At 36.5% G+C, this 21,658-nt stretch overlaps 1 protein-coding gene across 1 annotated transcript in view; it reads left to right on the top strand.

Moving 5' to 3' along the window:
- The window catches only part of OLA1 (Obg like ATPase 1), a 187,771-nt gene that overhangs the window by 92,667 nt on the left and 73,446 nt on the right, over nucleotides 1–21,658 (top strand). Inside the window, exon 5 of the mRNA XM_045868595.3 lies at nucleotides 19,434–19,609. Coding sequence (XP_045724551.1) covers nucleotides 19,434–19,609 — 176 coding nt within the window. The remainder of the gene's footprint in view (nucleotides 1–19,433; nucleotides 19,610–21,658) is intronic.

Genomic DNA, 21,658 nt, shown 5'->3' with positions numbered 1-21,658 from the left:
AATTCAAGGTTTCAGTTTAGTGTTTAGATTTTAGTCTTTAGTCATTCTGTTAAATAATCTCTCAAATTCTGTATATGAGTAACAGTACTGATGGATATTAGACTCATTTTACAGTTTGCACATGGGATTATTCTTGTAATTGAAACACTCCCCATTTTAGAAATACAGTGTCCACTGTTTTATTTATTATGTGAGGGATAATGTGTATTTATATAAAATATGAACCTCTTCTAGATAACACTTATTTTCTTAAATAATCAAATAATTAATGTCCCTTTAGTTTATTGCTGCTTAGAAGCCAAAATAAATGTAAATTAAAACCGCAAGCAATTGTAGGTTTTTACAACATGTGCATGTATGCACACAGTTGCTAACTTTAAAAAATAATGCTCAGGAATTAATAGCATGTTACCTTTATAAAGCCAATGTATGTGGGAAAGCATACTGAAACTTATTTTTAATATATCTTTATTTTAAAGAAAGTAGTCAGTTTTCTGTCCTACAAAGTAGACCAATATAGCCATGGGAAGACAATACAGCTACACAGCTTCACAGTTGTATTAAACTAGTTTCATATGCTATATCATAAAACTTTCAGTCCAATCAGCAACTAAATTTAAATACTGCAAATTGTAGCAGCAAAACAATAATTCTGCTGATTAGCCCCTTTCCATTTCTTGTAAGTGAACTGTTTATGCTGTTGAGTACCTTTTGAAAAAAGAAAAAGCCAAAACAGCCTTGATTAGTCAAGGAGTAATTGGATGACTTGATTTTAGCAAGAGAATGAATTGGTTGATGATAGCCTGTAACTAAGTGTAGTGGTTCTGTTCAGATGAATACATAACATACAGTCATCAGATCTTGACAGGTATAACATATAAGCAGTGCTAAAATCTGGTGGTGGTGGAGACAGGATGGAGATGGAGGGGAATAAGTTTGCCATGAAGTCTTTTACTGGAAAATTTGAGGTAAAATTTAAAGGGATTTAGAGAAACTTTCATATATTTTTTTTATATTGGGGAAGGGATAGGGAGACTTGTCTTACTTTGTTTTACTATAGCCCCCATGTTTTATGCTCTAAAGACAAAAGAACTAAAGGATCATTTAACTTTCTTCAGTGGGATCGGTGATACCAAATCCTTTCATTCTTGTTGAAGATCATGGTTCATTAGTAGAGCCATGTGGGAAAGCCTTGAAGATTTAATTGTGTTCATATTCAACTATTTAAAGTCTTAGTTAGAACTTTTAGTATACTGCGTTTTTATTTATTTTCTTATTATTTTTAAGACTTCATTTGCATTTATATTAATGAAGTAAAGCATAAAGCCAAAAAATTTTTAATCTATTCCTGTGTACAGTAGTCCCCCCTTAGCTGTGGAGGATACGTTCCAAGACCCCTCATGGATGCCTGAAACCAGGGATAGTACTGATCCCAATATATTGTTTTTTTCTATACATATACATACCTATGATAAAGTTTAATTTATAAATTAGGCACAGTAAGAGATTAACAAAATAACTAATAACAGGACAATTTAATAACATATTGTAATAAAAGTTATGTGAATGAAAATTATGGTCTTTCTCTCATAAAATATCTTACTGTACTCACCTTGTGATGATGTGAGGTGATAAAATGCCTGCATGATGAGATGAAATGAGGTGAATGATATAGGCCTTGTGATATAGTGTTAGGCTACTGTTGACTGAGTGACAGTGCATCAGAAAGAAGAGCATCTGCTTGCAGACCATGGTTGACTGCAGGTAACTGAAGCCATGGATAAGTGGTACTACTGTAACTGGGCTTCTTCAATAAGCCCCAATTGTCATTCCTAACCTAACCACCACCACCCCACCCCCCCACCCCCCAGTAACCCACCCCTTAATGCTTGCCATAATGTACTACATGGGTCTTAAAGTTTCATTTGCATAAAATATGAGGTGACTTTATTGCCAGACAACGGAATGACTAGGGTGAACCTGCACAGCTAGTTGCTGGGGGGGTAAGGGGTGTGACAAGGTGCAGGCCCAGCCAGGTCCATTCTGATACTGTCTTTGGTTTGGCACCACCTGGTGGCAATTGTTTGCTCTGGCCTAAATATTGATTGTGATGGCTGGATCTTTAGGATTTTAGGGTAGCAGTAAAATTCTAGAATGCTCTCAGGCAGTTGGTACCCATTTTGTTGAGTCAGTCAGAGTGGATTGAATTGGAAGACTACGGGGATGCAGTGACCTACCTTATACAATCTGCTCCCTAAGGTGTGATTGTTTGCCTGTCCTTCATCTCTTTAGACCTTACCTGTTCTTCCATGTTTCTGCTCTTGTGTTAGAGCTGTGGATTATTGTATTTAAGGATGTAATTTTGTGAGGTATGTTATCTGGTTTTAGGACCTCTACCTTCTTAGTGCTTTTCATTTGGATCCACAAATATCTTCCCTGTTGTTTAATGTGGATTTAGTCAAACGATCACTTTCCCGATCTAACACGAGTCCTCCCTTTTCTAGTCCTATTCCTTCTACTCCCCCCTCCTTCATATTGTAGAAAAACTGGGTAAAAGTCATAATCCATTGATATTATAGATAAAGCTATAAAATAGTTATTTTTAAAATTAATAGCCAGCTATTTACTTGACTGATTAATACCTGTCACATGTTTACATTTTTCTAGCATTTAAACACCAGTTTCAAACTCTAGCTGAGACAATATTATCTCTTATTGCAGCATCAGTATACTTAAATATGGGATTAAAAAATAATTTATACTTCTGTCAAAACCTGTACATGAATCTTAATCCAAATTTTAAATGGTATCTACATAACTCCAGTGTTCCAGTTTGAAACCTTGAGACTGTCTTTTTCCATCAGCTTATATTGAAAACTGACCCCCTCCCTGCTTCCCTTCATCCTGGATTTACTTTCTTTTATTAGTTATGTGCTGATCTTTCTCCCCTATTAGATTGTAAACATCTTTGAAGGCAGAGACTAATCTTATTCAGCTTTTTCTCATCTCTGAAATTTGCCTTCCTGCTCCTGGCACCATTCTCTTTGTGATTAGCATTCAGTAAATGTTTTTAAAATATGTCTTATAATTGTATCTTTAACTAGGTATTACATACCTCCAATTTTATGAATGGCCACATTTCATTTCTTCTCAGTTTGGTATTATTCTTCCTACCCAATAGACACACAAAAATCTTTGTAAAGATTTTCTTTATTTTTTTTTTAGATTTGACCCCTTTCATGTTATTTCTGTGACAAGTAGCCAACAGTCTACTGTTTTGTGTGGGATCATCAGTATTTCTCCAAACTATTAGATCTGGTACAAAACTGATAGAATCATTTAAAGAGAGTGTGAGTGAATAAGCAAGTAAGAGCAAGATCACAAGAGTTCTTCCCTGAAAATCTCCATTGGCATTTTATAATGTAAGAGATTAAATTTCAACTCTTCCATCAGTGTTACAAGTTTTCCATCAATTGAGGGGTGCCTGGGTGGCTCAGTCAGTTAAGCGTCTGGCTCTTGATTTTGGCTCAGGTCATGATCTTCAGGTTGTGAGATGGAGCCCCATGTTAGGATCCACACCTACTTAAGATTCTCTCTCTCTTCCCCTCTGTCCCTCCTCCCCCTCTAAAAAAAAAATAAGGTTTTCCATCAATTGACATCTGCATATTTGCACCTGTGGTAGTATCTTTTTGGTTGCTCTGTAGGACAACCTTTGTCTTTTAGTGTACACCAGTGGTTTTCAACTGTGGGTTGGCAATGTCTGGAGACTTTTACACCTGACATGGGGCTTGAACCCACAACCCCAAGACCAAGAGTCACACACTTCACCAACTGAGCCAGCCAGGCGCCCATCTGGAGACGTTTTTGATCTTCACAGCTGGAGTGCGTGCTTGTGTGTATGTGCGCACATGTGTATGTTTCTGGCATCTAGTTTATAGAGGCCAGGGGTGCTGTTAAACATCCTGTAATGCACGAGTCAGCCCCCCACAACAAAGAGTTATATGGCCTAAAATGTTAGTAGTGTCAAGATTGAGAAACCCTGGTATATACTTGCTTTTAGCTTTCCATTTATCAGTAGAGCTAACATATCCTCGTTACTTACTGTATACCAGGCACCATCCTAAGATCTTCACATACATTATCATTTTTACTCTTCAGAACAATCTTATGAGGTAGGTATTACATTTTTTATATTTTACAGATAGGAAAACCAAGGCTCAGAGAAATTATATAATCACACAACTAATGAATCAAATAGTCTGAAACCCAGGTTTGAATCCATATAGTCTGATTCCAGAATCTGTGCCCTTAATCACTTCTGCCATACTTATATTTCCATTCTGCTTGGAATGTCCTCTTGACTCTGCTTCTGTTTGCTGTTATCAGTCCCTGAAAGTCCTCATTTGTATTCAAGCCTTCCCTCCTCAATCCTGATTTGTGCTGATTAATCCCTTCTCTCTCCTTTTCTTTTGCATTTATTGATCTTAGTTATAGTTTATAGGTATGTTTTTTCTTAATTTGACTTACAAATTTAAAAAATCGTGAATAGGGGCGCCTGAGTGGCTCAGTCGTTAAGCGTCTGCCTTCGGCTCAGGTCATGGTCCCAGGGTCCTGGGATCGAGCCCCGCATCGGGCTCCCTGCTCGGCGGGAAGCCTGCTTCTCCCTCTCCCACTCCCTCTGCTTGTGTTCCCTCTTTCATTGTGTCTCTCTCTGTCAAATAGATAAATAAAATCTTAAAAAAAATAATAATAAAAATTAAAAATCATGAATAATACATAATCCAGTGCAGTACACCCAAGAATTCCTCAGAAAATAACTAAATGAATATTCATCACTAATAGTCAAGCAGTTCAAAGGTGAAGAGATGAAACATAAAAACTTTTCACTTCTATTATTGTTTGCGTTATTATTAGTGTTTTATGTTTTACTTATTCTTTTAATTTATGTGATTGACATGCTTAGCACTGGTTTCTTTGAAATACTTGCTAAATATCTTATTGTGTGCTGTGAAATTGATCCTTTGCTGTTGTGCTGCATGTCTAGCTTCATCTAGAATCTATAGTTCCCCTCTAACAGTTTTTCATTCTGGGTGCTAATGAGCACTTGAAACATTCATTCATTCATTGATTCCTTTATTCTTCACTTCACCTAATGCCTAATTGTGTATCAGCTCTGATCAAGGCACTGGAGAGAACTAGAAAGGCATATAAGACAGAATCCTTGAGCTTAGGTAACTAGGAGATAGAATCACATATTCTAATACTAGATATACATGCTACAAATCATGTGAATAAAGTAGATATTGTTAACAGTTCAGAGAGCAGATATGGTTAGAGAAGGTGTCATGGAGATATCATTTCAGTGACATCTAATTAAGGCCATGAAAGATACGTAACTTCTCTTGAAAGGCAGAAATAGGGAGGAAGACTATTCCATGCAGAAGGATTAGTAACAGCATTGAAAATGTAAGATGAAATTATTGAGAATGGATCAGTTTTGGTTTTTTTTGAAGATTTTATTTATTTATTTGACAGAGAGAGAGATAGCGAGAGCAGTAACACAAGCAGGGGGAATGGGAGAGGGAGAAGCAGGCTTCTTGCCGAGCAGGGAGCCAGATGTGGGACTCGATCCCAGGACCTTGGGATCATGACCTGAGCCGAAGGCAGACGCTTAACGACTGGGCCACCCAGGCGCCCGAGAATGGATCAGTTTGATTAAAAGGTGAGCTATTAATGGGCACCACCATTAGAAAAATTAAAGCTCTGATTTACTCTTTAGTTTATGTTGTGAATGGCAGAGAGTCTGCATGACTCCTTTATTCATTGCTTGTAGTACTGGTGATAAAGATAACATTCTAGGTTTTGTTCATTTCTCTCTTCGCATTTTTTCCCCTGCTTACGACATAACTCTGTAAAAGGAATAAAAATGGATCTTCCTGGGAGCCAAATTTAGGGTAATGTTAAGCCACTAATTTTACCATACTTTATTTCAAACAACTCCCTACAACTCCTCTTACGACTCAGGGATGGTAGACATTTAGACCTGGACTCCTTTTAGAATTGTCTTGTAAGATGAGGGGAATTAAACTATGCATTTTAGGGGCGGATTTGATTTGTAATGGAAAGGGTATATATCTTTGAGGCCCAGGGAAGGGAATGGGCAAAAATAGTGACAATTGATGTGAAGAACCTTCTGGGCTTTATGAGTCAGTAGAAGTTTGACCTGCGTTAAGCATCTGCCTTCAGCTCAGGTCATGGTCTGCCTTCGGCTCAGGTCATGATCCCAGGGTCCTGGGATTGAGCCCCGCATTGGGCTCCCTGAGCCTACTTCTCCCTCTCCCACTCCCCCGGCTTGTGTTCTCTCTCTCTCTCTGTCAAATAAATAAATAAAATCTTAAAAAAAAAAAAAAAAGAAGTTTGACCTGAACTGAGGATTTGTGGAGAGTGAGGGTGGGGCAAGGCCATTTTATAGAGGGCTTTTTCTATTGGCAGAAGGGTAAATGATGTTTTAGAAATTAGGAAGTTAGTGAGATGGTTGTTGAAAAGGTTAATACAACAAAAGCAGCTAGGTCAACGTTAGAGCAGAAATCTCAATAAATATTAATTTAAAATATCATTGATTAAAGTCTTTTATACATTTAAAGCATCTATTATATAGAATAAGGAGTGAAAATGTTATTGAGCGATGAATATTAGTTTTCATTAAGGTACTTTTCTGCCTACTACTTTGGAAAGAGTTGATAGGAAAAAAAGTCAATATATTTCAGCAACTAAAAATGTAAAAGCCTTAAGCAATTGAATATAATTAAGTACAGGTGTTGATTCTGGGTTATAATTCGTAACTTTAAGTGATTTTAGGATTCTTTAATGGTGTGGTTGTCTAATTATCTACAATATAAGTACAATAGCAGTAACTGTAAGGCAGAGTATTTTAGTATTCTGTACATTTAAAGAATTATATTGTATGATATTATAATGTGTTGCTTTTGATCAGTTAAGTGGCATCAGTAATAACCAAAAGGGTTTTTTGCTTGCTACTGCACTAATATAAGCTTCAGTTTTCCTGGTTTTCATGTCTTTATATCTGTCTTTTTTCTCTTTGTTCATCTCATTCTTCCTACTTAATGTTTTGTTTTTGAGTTACTACTTAAAAACATCATTTTTAACTTATATGAGCTCTTAAAATTAGGAGAAAATAATAAACAAAATTTCTAAGGTGTCTCAGAACCTGACTGGCCTACTTTACTGTTCTCTCCTAAATATTTGTCTCAAAAGTTGGGGATGATTTTTTTTTTTTTAAAGATTTTATTTATTTGTTTGACAAGAGAGAGAGCACAGCAGAGGGAGCAGCAAGCAGAGGGAGAGGGAGAAGCAGGCTCCCCACCAAATAGGGAGCCCGATGCGGGGCTCCATCCCAGGACCCTGGGATCATGACCTGGGCCCAAGGCAGACGCTAACCGACTGAGCCACCCAGGTGCCCCTGGGGATGATTTTTGACTTCTAGCATTGTTTGATTGCTTCCATATAAATTAACTACTTTGTTAAAAGTCCTTCATAAGTCATTTATAATTTCTGTAATTTTAGATTGGTCTCTCAGAGTTAGCCACATGTGCATTTTATTTTATAAAGCTTTTTGAAAACCTTGGTTAATTTTTGAATATGTCAGAGGGATGGTAGTTTTTCTTCTTCTTGGCCAGGATTTAGTTTTCCTATAATCAAAGTGGAGAGGAGGGAGAGGAGAAGCAAAGCAAAAGCAAATTCTATTAGCTACTCATAGTTCTATTTTCTATTCAGCATTAAACAGTTAGCCTGAAGCATAGACTGGATTATTTGGGGGCCTTTGCTATATCTCAAATAATAGGTTTTCTCCTAGAAAATGAAAGTTAAAGACTTTAAAGGCTACTTTTGATTGATTTGTTATTGTAAATAAGTACAACCCACCAAGTCTAGTTATGCTATTCTGTTTATGCCATTGCATCAAGTAATTAACAGTTCGTGTTACTAGACCAATTATTTTCACTTTTATATGTTTATGAAATATTTTATTTCTCCAGAGGCCTACAAATATATCCATTTAATGTAACTAAAATTTGATTGATAGAACCCTTTTCATTTGCTTCAAACTCTGAAAGCTTAGAGGCTTATATCTATATCCTTTTTAGCAGCATTTTGTTAGCAGAATGATTTTTGGTTCTTTTCTGTATTCCCAGATTCTCCTTGTTCTCTGATATCTTTAAGAAGGTAAATTGATTTTTGAAGTAAATATAATAAATCAAGATGCCCTTTTCCCACTTTATAACTTAAGGAAAGTAGCTTAAACTACACCTCTTATTTAAAACAGAGAAAAAGAAATATTACAAGCTTGAGGTCCAGCTATAAATTAGACTCTGTTTTTGCTCAAATTGCTTTTATTGTCAAGATGAGAAGGGGCTTTATGTAGATTAAAACTAGAGTTTTAAAGTACACCTGTAAACCTGGGCTTAAACTACACTACTGAATCAGAGCATCTGGAGTGTTCAATAAACAGCTTTGACTCCTGCTTTAAACCACTCTTCTCCACCATACAATAAGGAATTTTTGTCATGTCATTTACAGAAAATAAATAGGAACTGGCATTTTCCAGTGTTTATGAATAAAACTGTTGATGTTAAGTGAGTTGTCAATATAAATTTAGCTCTCTCCCTTCTCTTTAAATATTAATGACCTATAGAATTATAAGGAAGTTGGGAATCACAGTTCTGACACTAGGTAGGACTTTGTTTGAAGAATGGATTAGAAATTTGAAAAGGTAAAGATTTTTTTGAGCAGGATATCCTTGTCTTGATTTCTAGCATTGTTTTTAATAGTATTTCTTCTACTGGCTTATGAATATGGCCCCTTTTAGTGATTTGGGGTAGGACTCTGGATTAGGATACAGTTGTTCAAAACCTTTAGTTTTACCACATAGGAGAAACTGGAAAGAATGTGAAGTAATGTGGCATACGGGATGTTTTGGTGCTATGATTTAAGATTCAGTGTATTTGCGTAATAATTTTTTTTTCTAGAGTTTGTACTGTATTTTTTATTTTTATTTATTTATTTTTCTTAGAGTCTGTACTTTAGTTATATAACACCTTTTGGTTTCATGCTTGATTTGGGCTTTGAATCTTACACGTATTGATGTTACCTTAAATGCAAATAAAGATATCTTGGTTTGAAATCTTGTCATGATATATCTCTCTGTGTCACTCTCTCTCATTGCTTTTATCTAGTTAACATTGTTTTCTTTGGTTAAGTCTCACCGTTCATCCTGCCTGCCTCATATCTCCCATCAGTATCCTAGTGCACTTGGGCAGAGTACAGCAATTCTCTTTTAGCTGGTTCTGTACTTCTGGTTAGCCTCTCTTTTCTTTCTTTTTTTTTTTTTAAAGATTTTATTTATTAGACAGAGAGAGACACAGTGAGATAGGGAACACAAGCAGGGGGAGTGGGAAAGGGAGAAGCAGGCTTCCCGCCAAGCAGGGAGCCCGATGCGGGGCTCGATCCCAGGACCCTGGGATCATGACCTGAGCCGAAGGCAGACGCTTAACGACTGAGCCACCCAGGCGCCCCTCTGGTTAGCCTTTCTAAATGCTGCTTTCCATTTGTTACTACCACAAAAACCAATGTTGGCTCCCTGTTGACTATCAGTAGAGATCCAGACTTATATTCCTATTTGGACTTCCCTATCCTTCACACCTACCTGATGTAATAAACTTTTATCTTCTACTACTCCTCGGTACAATTTCTCACTATACTCAGCTTTCCAGTAAGCCTTGTTTATTTCAGTCTTTATTTTTTTCCTCTGATGCTTTTCCCTGTTACTTGTCATGCCTTTCTTCATCTTCTTTACCTATACTATTCTTTTCCTATATTTAAAGGCCTTGGTGAATAATTATTAATTAAACCTATACTTAAAGTCCTTGTTAGTATTATTCTTATTAGATTATATTTGTTTTTCCAAGCACATTGTCCAGTCATTGAAACCAAGGTCCTATTATTTTGATTTTTGTTTTTAATTCTCAAAAGACTTAGCATATTGTTAGATACATAAGCGAGCTTTCTTTAAATGGGGAACTTAGGGGCACCTGGGTGGCTCAGTAGGTTAAGCATCTGCCTTTGGCTCAGGTCATGATCTCGGGGTCCTGGGATCAAGCCCCACATCAGGCTGTCTGCTCAGTGGGGAGTCTGCTTCTCCCTCTCCCTCTGTGCGCACGCTCTCTCGTTTTCTCTTGCTCTCTCAAATAAATAAAAAAATCTTTAAAAAAATAAATGGGGAACTTACATTTAGCGAAGCGTATTGTGGCTTACATATGTGTTGAGACGGTGACAGTTTATGCACTGGTTAAATAGCAAGGAATTCCTTATCTCTGTATTGTGTAGTGGTAAAGGATGGAAAAAATATAAGTCAAATTGGTCCATCTTGACCACATACCCTCTTATTTCCAAGAAAACTTCAGACATGGGATTTGGAATATAAGGTTTCCGTGATAGGTGGTTTATATAAAGTACTGCTGTGAAACCTGTACACTTAGAGACATCATGTATTTTAAAATCTATTTCTACATCTAACTAGGGTGCTTTGTTTCTGAAAACTGAATACGGACCAAATTTAAGTAGAAATAGAGCAAAGCAGTTCACTGAAGTCTGGAGTTTCTGAAGTATATTTTTATTTCTAAAATCCTTCCCAGTTAGATTTAGCATCCTTCACAGTGTAGATTTATCTTTCTTATTCAAGTCTTTATGGAATAAGATATTAGACTTTGAGGAGCGTCTGGGTGGCTTAGTAGGTTAAGCGTCTGACTCTTGGTTTAGGCTCAGGTCATGATCTCAGGGTTGTGAGGTCAAGCCCCCTTTCCAGCTCTGTGCTCAGCAGGGAGTCTGCTTGTCCCTCTCCTTTCCCTTCTGCCCCTCCTCCCCCCTCATTCTCTCTCTAAAATAAATAAATAAAATCTTTTTTTAAAAAAAGGATATTAGACTTTGAATTAATGAGTAAATTGATCAAACTTCAACCCATTTATAATAATTGAAAATAGTTAACTCATTTCTGCCACATCACACAGGAAATAAATATATAGGATGTCCCATGCCTTATGTATCTCACCAAGTAATGTATCTGTTTTTTGACTGGTTCTTAGTAAATGAGGCACACAAATATTAAAAGTTACAACTTTAGGGGGTGCCTGGGTGGCTCAGTCAGTTAAGCTTCTGCCTTCGGCTCAGGTCATGATCCCAGGGTCCTGGCATCGATCCCCATATCGGGCTCCCTGCTCAGCGAGGAGCCTGCTTCTCCCTCTGCCACTCCCCCTGCTTGTGTTCCCTCTCTCACTGTGTCTCTCTCTGTCTAATAAATAAGTAAAATGTTTTTTTTTTTAAAAAGTTACAACTTTAGTATAAGCATTGACATTTTGCGTTTATTCACTTAGTGAATAGATTTTATAATAGAAATGATTTATATAATAACCAAAAAGAATTTTTGGTTCATCTTATCTGCTATGACCTCAGAATATATTGGAGTCCCTCAGGAGTTCTGGGCTGGAAATTCTGTTAATGAGTGTGTAATACAGGGATAAAAGAAGACAGCCAATAGAGACATCAACATTTATGTGGTAGTTAGAGCAAGAAAAGGAATAGCCTAAGAAGAAATGCTGGAGAAAATAGAAGAAAATCAGGAGAATGTGGTTATAAGGAATCAGTGAAAAAGACTATGTCAGTGAAGTTAGCTGCTGAGAGCTCACTCAGAATTCCTGAAGAATGGCTACTTGACGTCCTTGGCATCCTTTTTGAGATCAATTTCTGATAACATGGTGGAGGCATACCAAACTGCAGTGGGTTAAGTTTTAAGTAGGAAGTAAAGAAGTAGAGCAGGTACAGACAGTTCTTTTAAAAATTTCCCTCTGGGGCACCTGGGTGACTCAGTTGGTTGGGCGACTGCCTTGGGCTCAGGTCATGATCCAGGGATCACGCCCCGCATCAGGCTCCCTGCTTAGCAGGGAGTGTGCTTCTCCCCCTGACCTTCCCCCCTCTCATGCTCTCTCTCATTCTCTCTCAAATAAATAAATAAAATCTTTTAAAAAAATTTTTCACTCTGAACTGGAGGAAAGAAAGCAATACTAGAATGGGGATTCATGTCCAAAGTGACTTAAATGTTAATGGGAGAATATTAGTGGAAATGGAGATGCTACAAATATTGGAGGGAGAGGTGTAATAGATTGAGGTCTCAAGAAATACAAGGAACAATCTGTGGAGTTAATTTCCTTGGGAGAGGATAAGATCCATAGCAGAGACAGTAGAGAGATTGGCCATAAATAGAAGGTATTGTTTCTCTTTTACTGCTGGAAAGAAGGAAGATTGGGTAAAAACAAAAAGGGGCTTTGATATTCCGAACATCCCATGCATTTTCCCTATGAAGGGAAAGATTAAGTCTTTGCTGTTGGGTAGCAAAAGAGAAGTGTTGGAAATGTGAGAAAAGTCAGGACGATTTGAGAAAGGTGCTTTGTTATGAAAGGAAACATTACAAGATTGATGGGTAAAAATCTTTGTGGTGGGGGCTCCTGGGTTGCTCAGTCATTAGGCGTCTGCCTTCGGCTCAGGTCATGATCCCAGGGTCCTGGGATCGAGCCCCGTGTCAGGCTCCCTGCTCCGCGGGAAGCCTGCTTCTCCCTCTCCCACTACCCCTGCTTGTGTTCCCTATCTCACTGTCTTTCTCTCTGTCAAATAAATAAGTAAATAATATCTTAAAAAAAAAATCTTTGGGATGGAATCCAGTCTCAGCCTAGCTTCTGGTTAATTTTCTCCTATAACAAATCTTTTGATAAGGCAGCTTTACTATAGTTGGTATTATTTTCAGTCACCTATTTTATATGTATAAAATGTATAGGTATAAAATAATTTTAATGGTAATAGTGATTTTCTCCTTGTGGCTAGTCACTGCAAAACCAAAATTTCAAGTAAAATTTGTGCTAATTTTTCTGCAAGTTAAACTTGTTTATTGTGTTTTAAAAATGACTTTAAAAATGGCTTGTGCAAACAATGCATGTTCATTATAAAAACTTTAAAATAAGACGGAACTGTTAAAGATTTAAAAATTGCTCAGTAGCTCACTGCCCAGGAATTATTTTATTAGCATTTGGTCAGTGTTATTGAGAGAGAAACAATTTTATATAAATATGATCATTAGTGTGTTATTTTAAATAGAATTAGATGTTCTATTTTAAATAGAATACTACAGGGGTGCCTGGGTGGCTCAGTTGGTTAAGCAGCTGCCTTCGGCTCAGGTCATGACCCCAGGGTCCTGGGATCAAGCCCAAGTCCAGCTCCCTGCTTGGTGGGGAGTCAGCTTCTCCCTCTGCCTCTCCTCCTTGCTCATGCTCTCTTTCTCTCTCTCACATAAATTTAAAAAAAATTTTTAAAAAGAAATAGAATACTATATTTTATTTTATTGGGTTTGAAAGAAAGAAAAAGGACCAAAGTAATACAGAAGAAATGACTGAACTTTAGGTAATTTTTTCACAAGAGGTATGTTCTCCTACATGATCCTGCTAGAGTTAAGAAAGAGGATCATGAGAACACTAAAAGATTGGAGAAACTATTTTTTAACTACCTGTTTCATCTTTATCTGTCCATCTGTTGATCCCATATTGGGAAAGATGAAGAAATTAGCACACTTATGTTTTTACCTCCTTTTCCTTGTCTTCGAATTTTTGTGTTACTATTCTTAACTTTTCATAGTTTATAATACATATGTTCTATTTTGTTAACTTAATTCTTGCAGTTGTTCAGTCTTATATGTTAGAGTATATTAATGCAGAGTCTATTTGCCATTAATCTCTATTCCTGAGAAACTCTATCCATGAAAAACAGCCTGGCTGGATATAACATTCTTGAGTTACTGTCTCTTTCCTTAGAACTCTAAAGACATTGCTCTACTGTCTTTTGGCAGTAGAGCTGTCTTGGAGAATCCTGAAGCCTTGGCATAGAGCTGTCTCGGAGAACCCTGAAGCCTTGGCATAGAGCTGTCTTGGAGAATCCTGAAGCCTTGTATGTGACTTGATGTTACAGATTTTGTTCTTGACATGTATAGTGTCAATGATTCCATATCAGTTGGTTTACCAACTTGCAGTTGGTCCGTGTTTGTTTTAGTGTTTATGCAAGCTTACTTGGAATGTGAAACTTTGAAAGTGACCATGATTTCTAAGTGGGCCATCTTCTTGAATGATAGATCTTACTTTGTCACCCCCAGTCTCTTTTGTCAAATCCTCTTTCCCATCAGACATCTGAGTGTTGGAGTGCTCTTTTCACATGACATCATCCAGACCCATAATTTTAAACATACCTGATAACTCCCAGTTTTATAGCTTCAGTCATGACCTTCCATCCTACATATGGTCCATCTCTAAAATACATTTCCTGCCCTAGCATTTCTCATCTTCTCTATTTTATTTCAAGTTACCACTCATTTGGTCATTTCTCATCTGTACTACTACTACTACCTCCTAACTGAGTCTTTCTGCCATCATTCTTTTTTTTTTTTTATGTTATGTTAATCACCATACATCACATCATTAGTTTTTGATGTAGTGTTCCATGATTCATGGTTTGCATATAACACCCAGTGCTCCATGCAGAACGTGCCCTCTTTAACACCCATCACCAGGCTAACCCATCCTCCCACCCCCCTCCCCTCTAGAACCCTCAGTTTGTTTCTCAGAGTCCATCATCTCTCATGGTTCGCCTCCCCCTCCAATTTCTGCCCCCCCATCATTCTCCCCCCTCCTGCTATCTTCTTTTTTTTTAAACATATAATGTATTATTTGTTTCAGAGGTACAGATCTGTGATTCAGCAGTCTTGCACAATTCACAGTGCTCACCATAGCACATACCCTCCCCTATGTCTATCACCCAGCCACCCCATCCCTCCCACCCCCTACCACTCCAGCAACCCTCAGTTTGTTTCCTGAGATAAAGAATTCCTCATATCAGTGAGGTCGTATGATACATGTCTTTCTCTGATTGACTTATTTCGCTCAGCATAATACCCTCCAGTTCCATCCACGTTGTTGCAAATGGCAAGATTTCATTCCTTTTGATGGCTGCATAATATTCCATTGTATATATATACCACATCTTCTTTATCCATTCATCTGTTGATGGACATCTTGGCTCTTTCCACAGTTTGGCTATTGTGGACATTGCTGCTATAAACATCGGGATGCATGTACCCCTTCGGATCCCTATTTCTGCCATCATTCTTATCCCCTCTCTTAAAGTCTGTTCTTTTTAAATTAGCCAAAGTGGCCTCTTACCATAAATCATATCTTATTACCCTGTCTCCTCTCTACTTACTTAAAAGTCTCCAATTAATGGCTTCCCATTACAGCTAAAATAAAATCCAAACTCCCATGACTTACAAATGTATGTGAACTGCTTTACTTCTCCAACTTAACCTCTGTTTACCATCCTCTGCTGTGGTTCACCCACACTGACCGTATTTCTATTTCTGAAACACTTCAAGTTTGTTCCCATTTTAGGGATTTTATACGTCCTTCTTAGAACGCTTATCCTTCAGATCTTTACGTTACTGCCTCCTTCTGGCCATTCTGGTCTCAGCTCCAGTGTCATGTTAGAGAGGCCTGCCTTACTATCCTAGTTAAAGTATTGCACAGCGGCAGGACCTCTCCCCACTGCAGTACATGCTGTCACATTAGCTTATTTTACACAGAATAATACCAAAGAAGTTTTTAAAAAGTCAGATTAAATCCTGTCACCAAAATGACCATAATTAATATTTTCAGAAATTTCTTGATTTTATTAAAAAAATGTGATCTTATGTTTTTTTGACTAAATTAAACAGGAAACTTTGTCACTAATATAAGTGGAAAATTAGTATCACTTGCCAAAATTTAAGATAATAAAAATAAATACAATGAAAACTATGTATTTATTAAATTTTTTAGCCTTTAGAAGCTCTGAGACTGAGGTCTGCTCTGTTGATAAAAAGATAAATTTATAGGGGCGCCTGGGTGGCTCAGTTGGTTAAGCGACTGCCTTCGGCTCAGGTCATGATCCTGGAGTCCCTGGATCGAGTCCCACATCGGGCTCCCTGCTCGGCAGGGAGTCTGCTTCTCCCTCTGACCCTCCCCCCTCTCATGTACTCGCTCTCTCTCATTCTCTCTCTCTCAAATAAATAAATAAAATCTTTTAAAAAAAAAAGATAAATTTATAAATGTTAGATATTAAAGACCAACAGCATCAAACTGAGATTTTTCTCTTTGACATATTCAGAAGGACTGAAGAGAATTGAGATGGAAATAACTTTCTAATCAAACAATTCAGTATGGTATAGTATAATCTTCAAGATGAGTAAAATCCTCTTCCTTACCAGTACAATGTTTCCCCCAAAGAGAAAGGATGATAATAATTCTAACAAGTATAATAATCATTCTTTTAGTTAAGTGAAGTTGAAATAAATAACTTTGGCCATGGACTAGGGTAAAAATGTTCTGGTGAACTAAGACGAATTATGGGGGGAATCTCTATAAACTCACAAAACTTATTTTAACCTATTCCAAGGTGAATTGAATGACATGAAATGATATTGCTCAAAGCTAATGTTTGAGTGTATTACTATGAAATTTTTTCTAAATTATTAATTCTTACATCATTTAAAAAAATAGAATATGCCCCAGTTACTGAAAGAGTTTATGTGTGGGGCTTTCTGCTAAGCACTTCACATATGTTATCTGATTTAATCATCCCCATTCTCTAAGAGGTAGAAATGTCTTGATTTTAAAGATGTGAAAATAAGATTCTTAGAGATTCAATTATTTGTCTAAGATTTTATTACCAGTAAGCCTGTCTGACTTCAAAACCCTTACTTTTAACCACTAAATCTTGTACGAAAACAGATAAGATGTGGAAGAATGCTCTAATATAAGTATACAGTGAAGTTTGTTGGCCTAGGAGTATATCTTTGGGAAGTAATCTCTAACTTTTTAGAAACTTTCTAAGAATTGGGAAGTTGCCCATATGACCACCAAATTTCTGTAGCTTATATTTTACAGCTGTTTTAGGCCTCATTTAATCACAAGGCTATTTGGTTTTAAAGGGTAACTTTAATGTTCCCTTCACTTAATTTTTATCTGAATTTTTGGCAATATTTTTATCAAAAAAATTTAAGTTCTTCTCATAGTATGTTACCACCTCACATACAAATGAATATAATAATAATAATAACAACAACAACTTTCAGGCATAAGAACAACAATGCAATCCAGAGTGTATAAGGCCTGTGTTTTGAGTTTTTTTCTTATAGTAGGGGAATGGATTAGTGACGATACAGTCATAACTTTTTTTTTTTTAAAGATTTTTTAAATTTATTTGACAGAGAGAGACATACCGAGAGAGGGAACACAAGCAGGGGGAGTGGGAGAGGGAGAAGCAGGCTTCCTGCGGAGCAAGGAGCCTGATGCGGGGCTCCATCCCAGGACCCTGGGACCATGACCTGAGCCGAAGGCAGACACTTAACGACTGAGCCACCCAGGCGCCCCCAGTCATAACTTTCTTTTCTAGCCAAATCCTTGACAGACTCCAGGCAGAGTGTAATCTAGAGGATAATTTGAAGGTTATAAGATATATAAGTGGTATTTCCCTTTATTCTGGTTTTCTCTTTGGATTAATTCAGATGATCAGAGAGCTTTATTTTCTTTGCTTCAGAAGAATTGCAATTCCTAAGTTTCTGTTATCTACTCAGTTAAAATTGAGGGTTGCAGTTAAGAAATTGTCATTTAAAACCTGCTGATGCATTTACTGTTGTTGAGGACATCGCTATAGTTAACTCATTGGTTCTTACAGAAAGATGACGATATAGGATATTTTTCATTTAGAGTGTCATAAAAAGCATAGTTATTTTTATAACTGAACTGACCATACTGTCTTTGTTGCTCTGCCACAAAGCTTTCATTTTTGTTTTCCTATTTTATTGTGTCATTTGTGTAAGATGCCTCAGAACATGATAAATATTCTTGTGCTTCCAGGAAGACTTTTTTCATACTTTCCAAATATTCAAAAAATGTACCTAAATCACTGTCTGTCTAGTGTATTTACTAGTAAGATATAATATACATCCTCATTTCTTGCTAATTTTGTTCACATAATTTGTATGGCACTATTTAACATAGCATCAATTTAATGCCAAGACTACTGAAGTATTATTTTAAGTACTTATATTTTAATTGCAACAATATACTTACGTTTTTTAATTTATATTACTGAATAGTTGTACATTGAGATACAAACAGCTTAATTATTTTTAATTCTAGAAAATTATATTTAAAAATTCTTTGTAACCTGTAATGACAATATCTTGGTCTTTGGTATGGAAGAATGAGCTATGGTCACTGTTTTTCTCTTGTTAAACTCAATCAAACTGTCTCTCATGATTCCTATGATATCTTTATCTAAAATAATCAATGCTTTATGTTTGAAAACATCTCATTTTGGGTATATAATCTAGTTGGTAATTTAAATTAATTTATTTATAAATGTGTTTTTTGTTTTGTGGGTATATCACTGCTTTCTGTTTATAATATTTCTCAGTATTTGTTCATTTTTGTGATACTGTTCTTTATCTGGTAATTTGAGTAAGTCCCAGTTGAATTATGTTGCCACATTATGTCTTCAAAAGGGCATAAAGTCAGTACACATGCTTCAGTAATATCTGGTTGTTTTACCCTTATGTTTCTAGTTGGCAATTTGAAATTATGGCTTCAACTGCACTTTAAATATGTGATAATAGCATGTGTTTCTAATAAGGGCCAGCACCATTTTGTTCAGATAGTGTGAATGGTTGTCACTCATATATGACAAATGCACCTTCATCTGCTTCTTTGATAGCCCCCTAAAAACCATACCCTCAAATCAGGCCGATGAAATTAGCTGCTGTGTAAATTGTGTGTCTGAGTGGTTCATTATCTAATCACCGTCAGAACCACAGTGATAAAGTAGATTGAAGCAGGGAAGAGGTCTGCCAGATGATTTCACCCACCCCCCCACCCCAAATCCGGTTTCCCTTGGAAACCCTAATAGTGCAGTTTAGAACTTCAGTCTCTCATGCCTGGAATTCAGTATCTTTTAATGTACCAAACCTGAAAATAGCAGTAGTTCTGGAGCATAATTTTCTTTCTGTAAAGATCATAATTTTATTTATTTCAATCAGGTTTTGAAATGTTGAGGCTCTTGAATTACTGTTTTGTTGCTAGTGCCCTAAATATTACTAAATAGGACAAAAATATATATATACTATGTCCTACTTGTAAGAATTCAGAATAATTTGAATAAGTTGTTAATCTTCTAGGAATCTTTAATAATGGCTTTCTGTATTGTTTATTGGATTGCTTCTCTTTAATTCATTTTAGGTGCTTTTGAAGATGATGATATCACGCATGTTGAAGGAAGTGTAGATCCTATTCGAGATATAGAAATAATACACGAAGAACTTCAGCTTAAGGATGAGGAAATGATTGGGCCCATTATAGATAAACTAGAAAAAGTGGCTGTGAGAGGAGGAGATAAAAAATTAAAACCTGAATATGTAAGTAAAAATTTACAGCTTCTTTGATACTTGAGTTCATTTTTTTATTAAAATTTTTAAAATAATGCATCCAATAAAATAAAATACCTAATATTGTTGTGGAATTTTAGAATCCAAGGATAAGTTCTGTTAAAAAATCATGGAGAAACTTCATTTTCTTTTGGCAACAAAGAAAGGGTCATTATGACAGGCTAAAGTGTTTTTAGCAAGGCATATTTAGCAGTAATATTGAGTGTTCATATGGTTTCTATGTATATTCTCAAGTTTTAATGTTAGAGAAGTGTAGTTTTATGATGAAAAACTTACGGATTTAGAGCAACAACTGAATATGAGTTTTGTGGATTTGAAGAAGTGATTTATACAAGGAATTGGTCTTCCATAGAGGTTGGCTGAATGAATGTACTATTAGGAAGATAATTTTAATCTTTATGGAGTGAAAACACGTGTCATTGTCTTTAATATTCAGATGTGTTTTTTATCATATTGTAGTGAGTAATTATTAGTAAAATATAATAAATGTTTCAAAATCAGTTTTGAAGCTTTTAGTTTAAGTATGATCAAATGGTCTTTTACATTAAAAAACAATGGCCTTAATTATGTATTTTCTTGGGGCACCTGGCTGGCTCGGTGGGTGGAGAGTATGACTCTTGATCTTGGGGTTGTGGGTTTGAGCCCCATGTTGGGTGTAGAGATTATTTAAAATCTTTTAAAAAAAATTATATATTTCGCACTTACTAATATCTTCCCTAAACTGTATTTGCTTTTTATGTTTTTTTTTTTTTGTCATGGGAAAGATTTTCTATCTTTTTAATTTTTCATGTATTTTTAATAGATGTGTTTATTTTTAATTTTCTTACTTCTGGAAACTGTATATCTTTTTCCTTTTTTATTTATTTGTAATAAGTTTGGAAAACTCAGTCGATTAGGGAGTGCTCCACTTTTTTTTTTTTTTTTTTTTTGGTTAAAGATTTTATTTACTTATTTGAGAGAGAGCCAGCGGAGAGGCAGAGGGAGAAGGAGAGAATCTCAAGCAGACTCCGAGCTCAGCGCCAAGCCCACTGAGGGCCTTGATCTCACAGCCCCAAGATCATGACCAGAGCTGAAACCAAGAGTCAGACGCCTAACTGACTGAGCCACCCAGGCGCCCCAAGAGTTCTACACTCTTAAGGAAGAAATCAATTGCAGAATCAACCTCTAAAACTTGAGCACACTCTCAGTAAATTATGGTTGGCAGTGCCTGATCTTAAACAGGGAGGCGTGTGTTGGGCCACTGATTTCCTTAGTAGTCTGGAACAAGCCCAATCATCTTACTTCTTTTAACATCATGGCTATTTCAGTTATTTCCTATTCATAGAGAATAGAGAAAGGAGAGAGATTTTTCTGAGTGAATTATGTAAGATTTAGGACAGAGAAGGGGATTAAAAGTATGGGTATGAAAAATATTCCTGGGGCGCCTGGGTGGCTCAGTCGTTAAGCGTCTGCCTTCGGCTCAGGTAATGATCCCAGGGTCCTGGGATCGAGTCCCACATCGGGCTCCCTGCTCAGCGGGAAGCCTGCTTCTCCCCCTCCCACTCCCCCTGCTTGTGTTGCTGTTCTTGCTGTCTCTCTCTGTCATATAAATAAATAAAATCTTAAAAAAAAAAAAGAAAAAGAAAAATATTCCTTTTTAAAAAGGAAAAAAGGTTGTGAGAAAGATGTTGGGATTGAAAGCAATTCATCTGCCCCAAACAGCATGGTTACTGATTAGAATAAATTCTTAAGCAGTCATCCCTTAGTTTATTGAAACTTACTGACACCCTATGTCTTTCAGAAGCATTACTATCCTAAAAATAAAGTTATCAATGTTGCTTTTTAAAAAAAATTTTATTTTATTATGTTATGTTAATCACCATACATTACATCATTAGTTTTTGATGTAGTGTTCCATGATTCATTGTTTGCATATAACACCCAGTGCTCCATTCAATACATGCCCTCTTTAATACCCATCACCAGGCTAACCCCTCCCCTCACCCCCTCCCCTCTAGAGCCCTCAGTTTGTTTCTCAGA

The sequence above is a fragment of the Mirounga angustirostris genome, unplaced genomic scaffold (assembly GCF_029215605.1).
Source record: "Mirounga angustirostris isolate CCGP_5_RB_7025 unplaced genomic scaffold, mMirAng1.0.hap1 SCAF_3, whole genome shotgun sequence".
NCBI classification, from domain to species: Eukaryota; Metazoa; Chordata; class Mammalia; order Carnivora; family Phocidae; genus Mirounga; species Mirounga angustirostris.
This window is presented reverse-complemented; position numbering and strand designations above follow the sequence as displayed.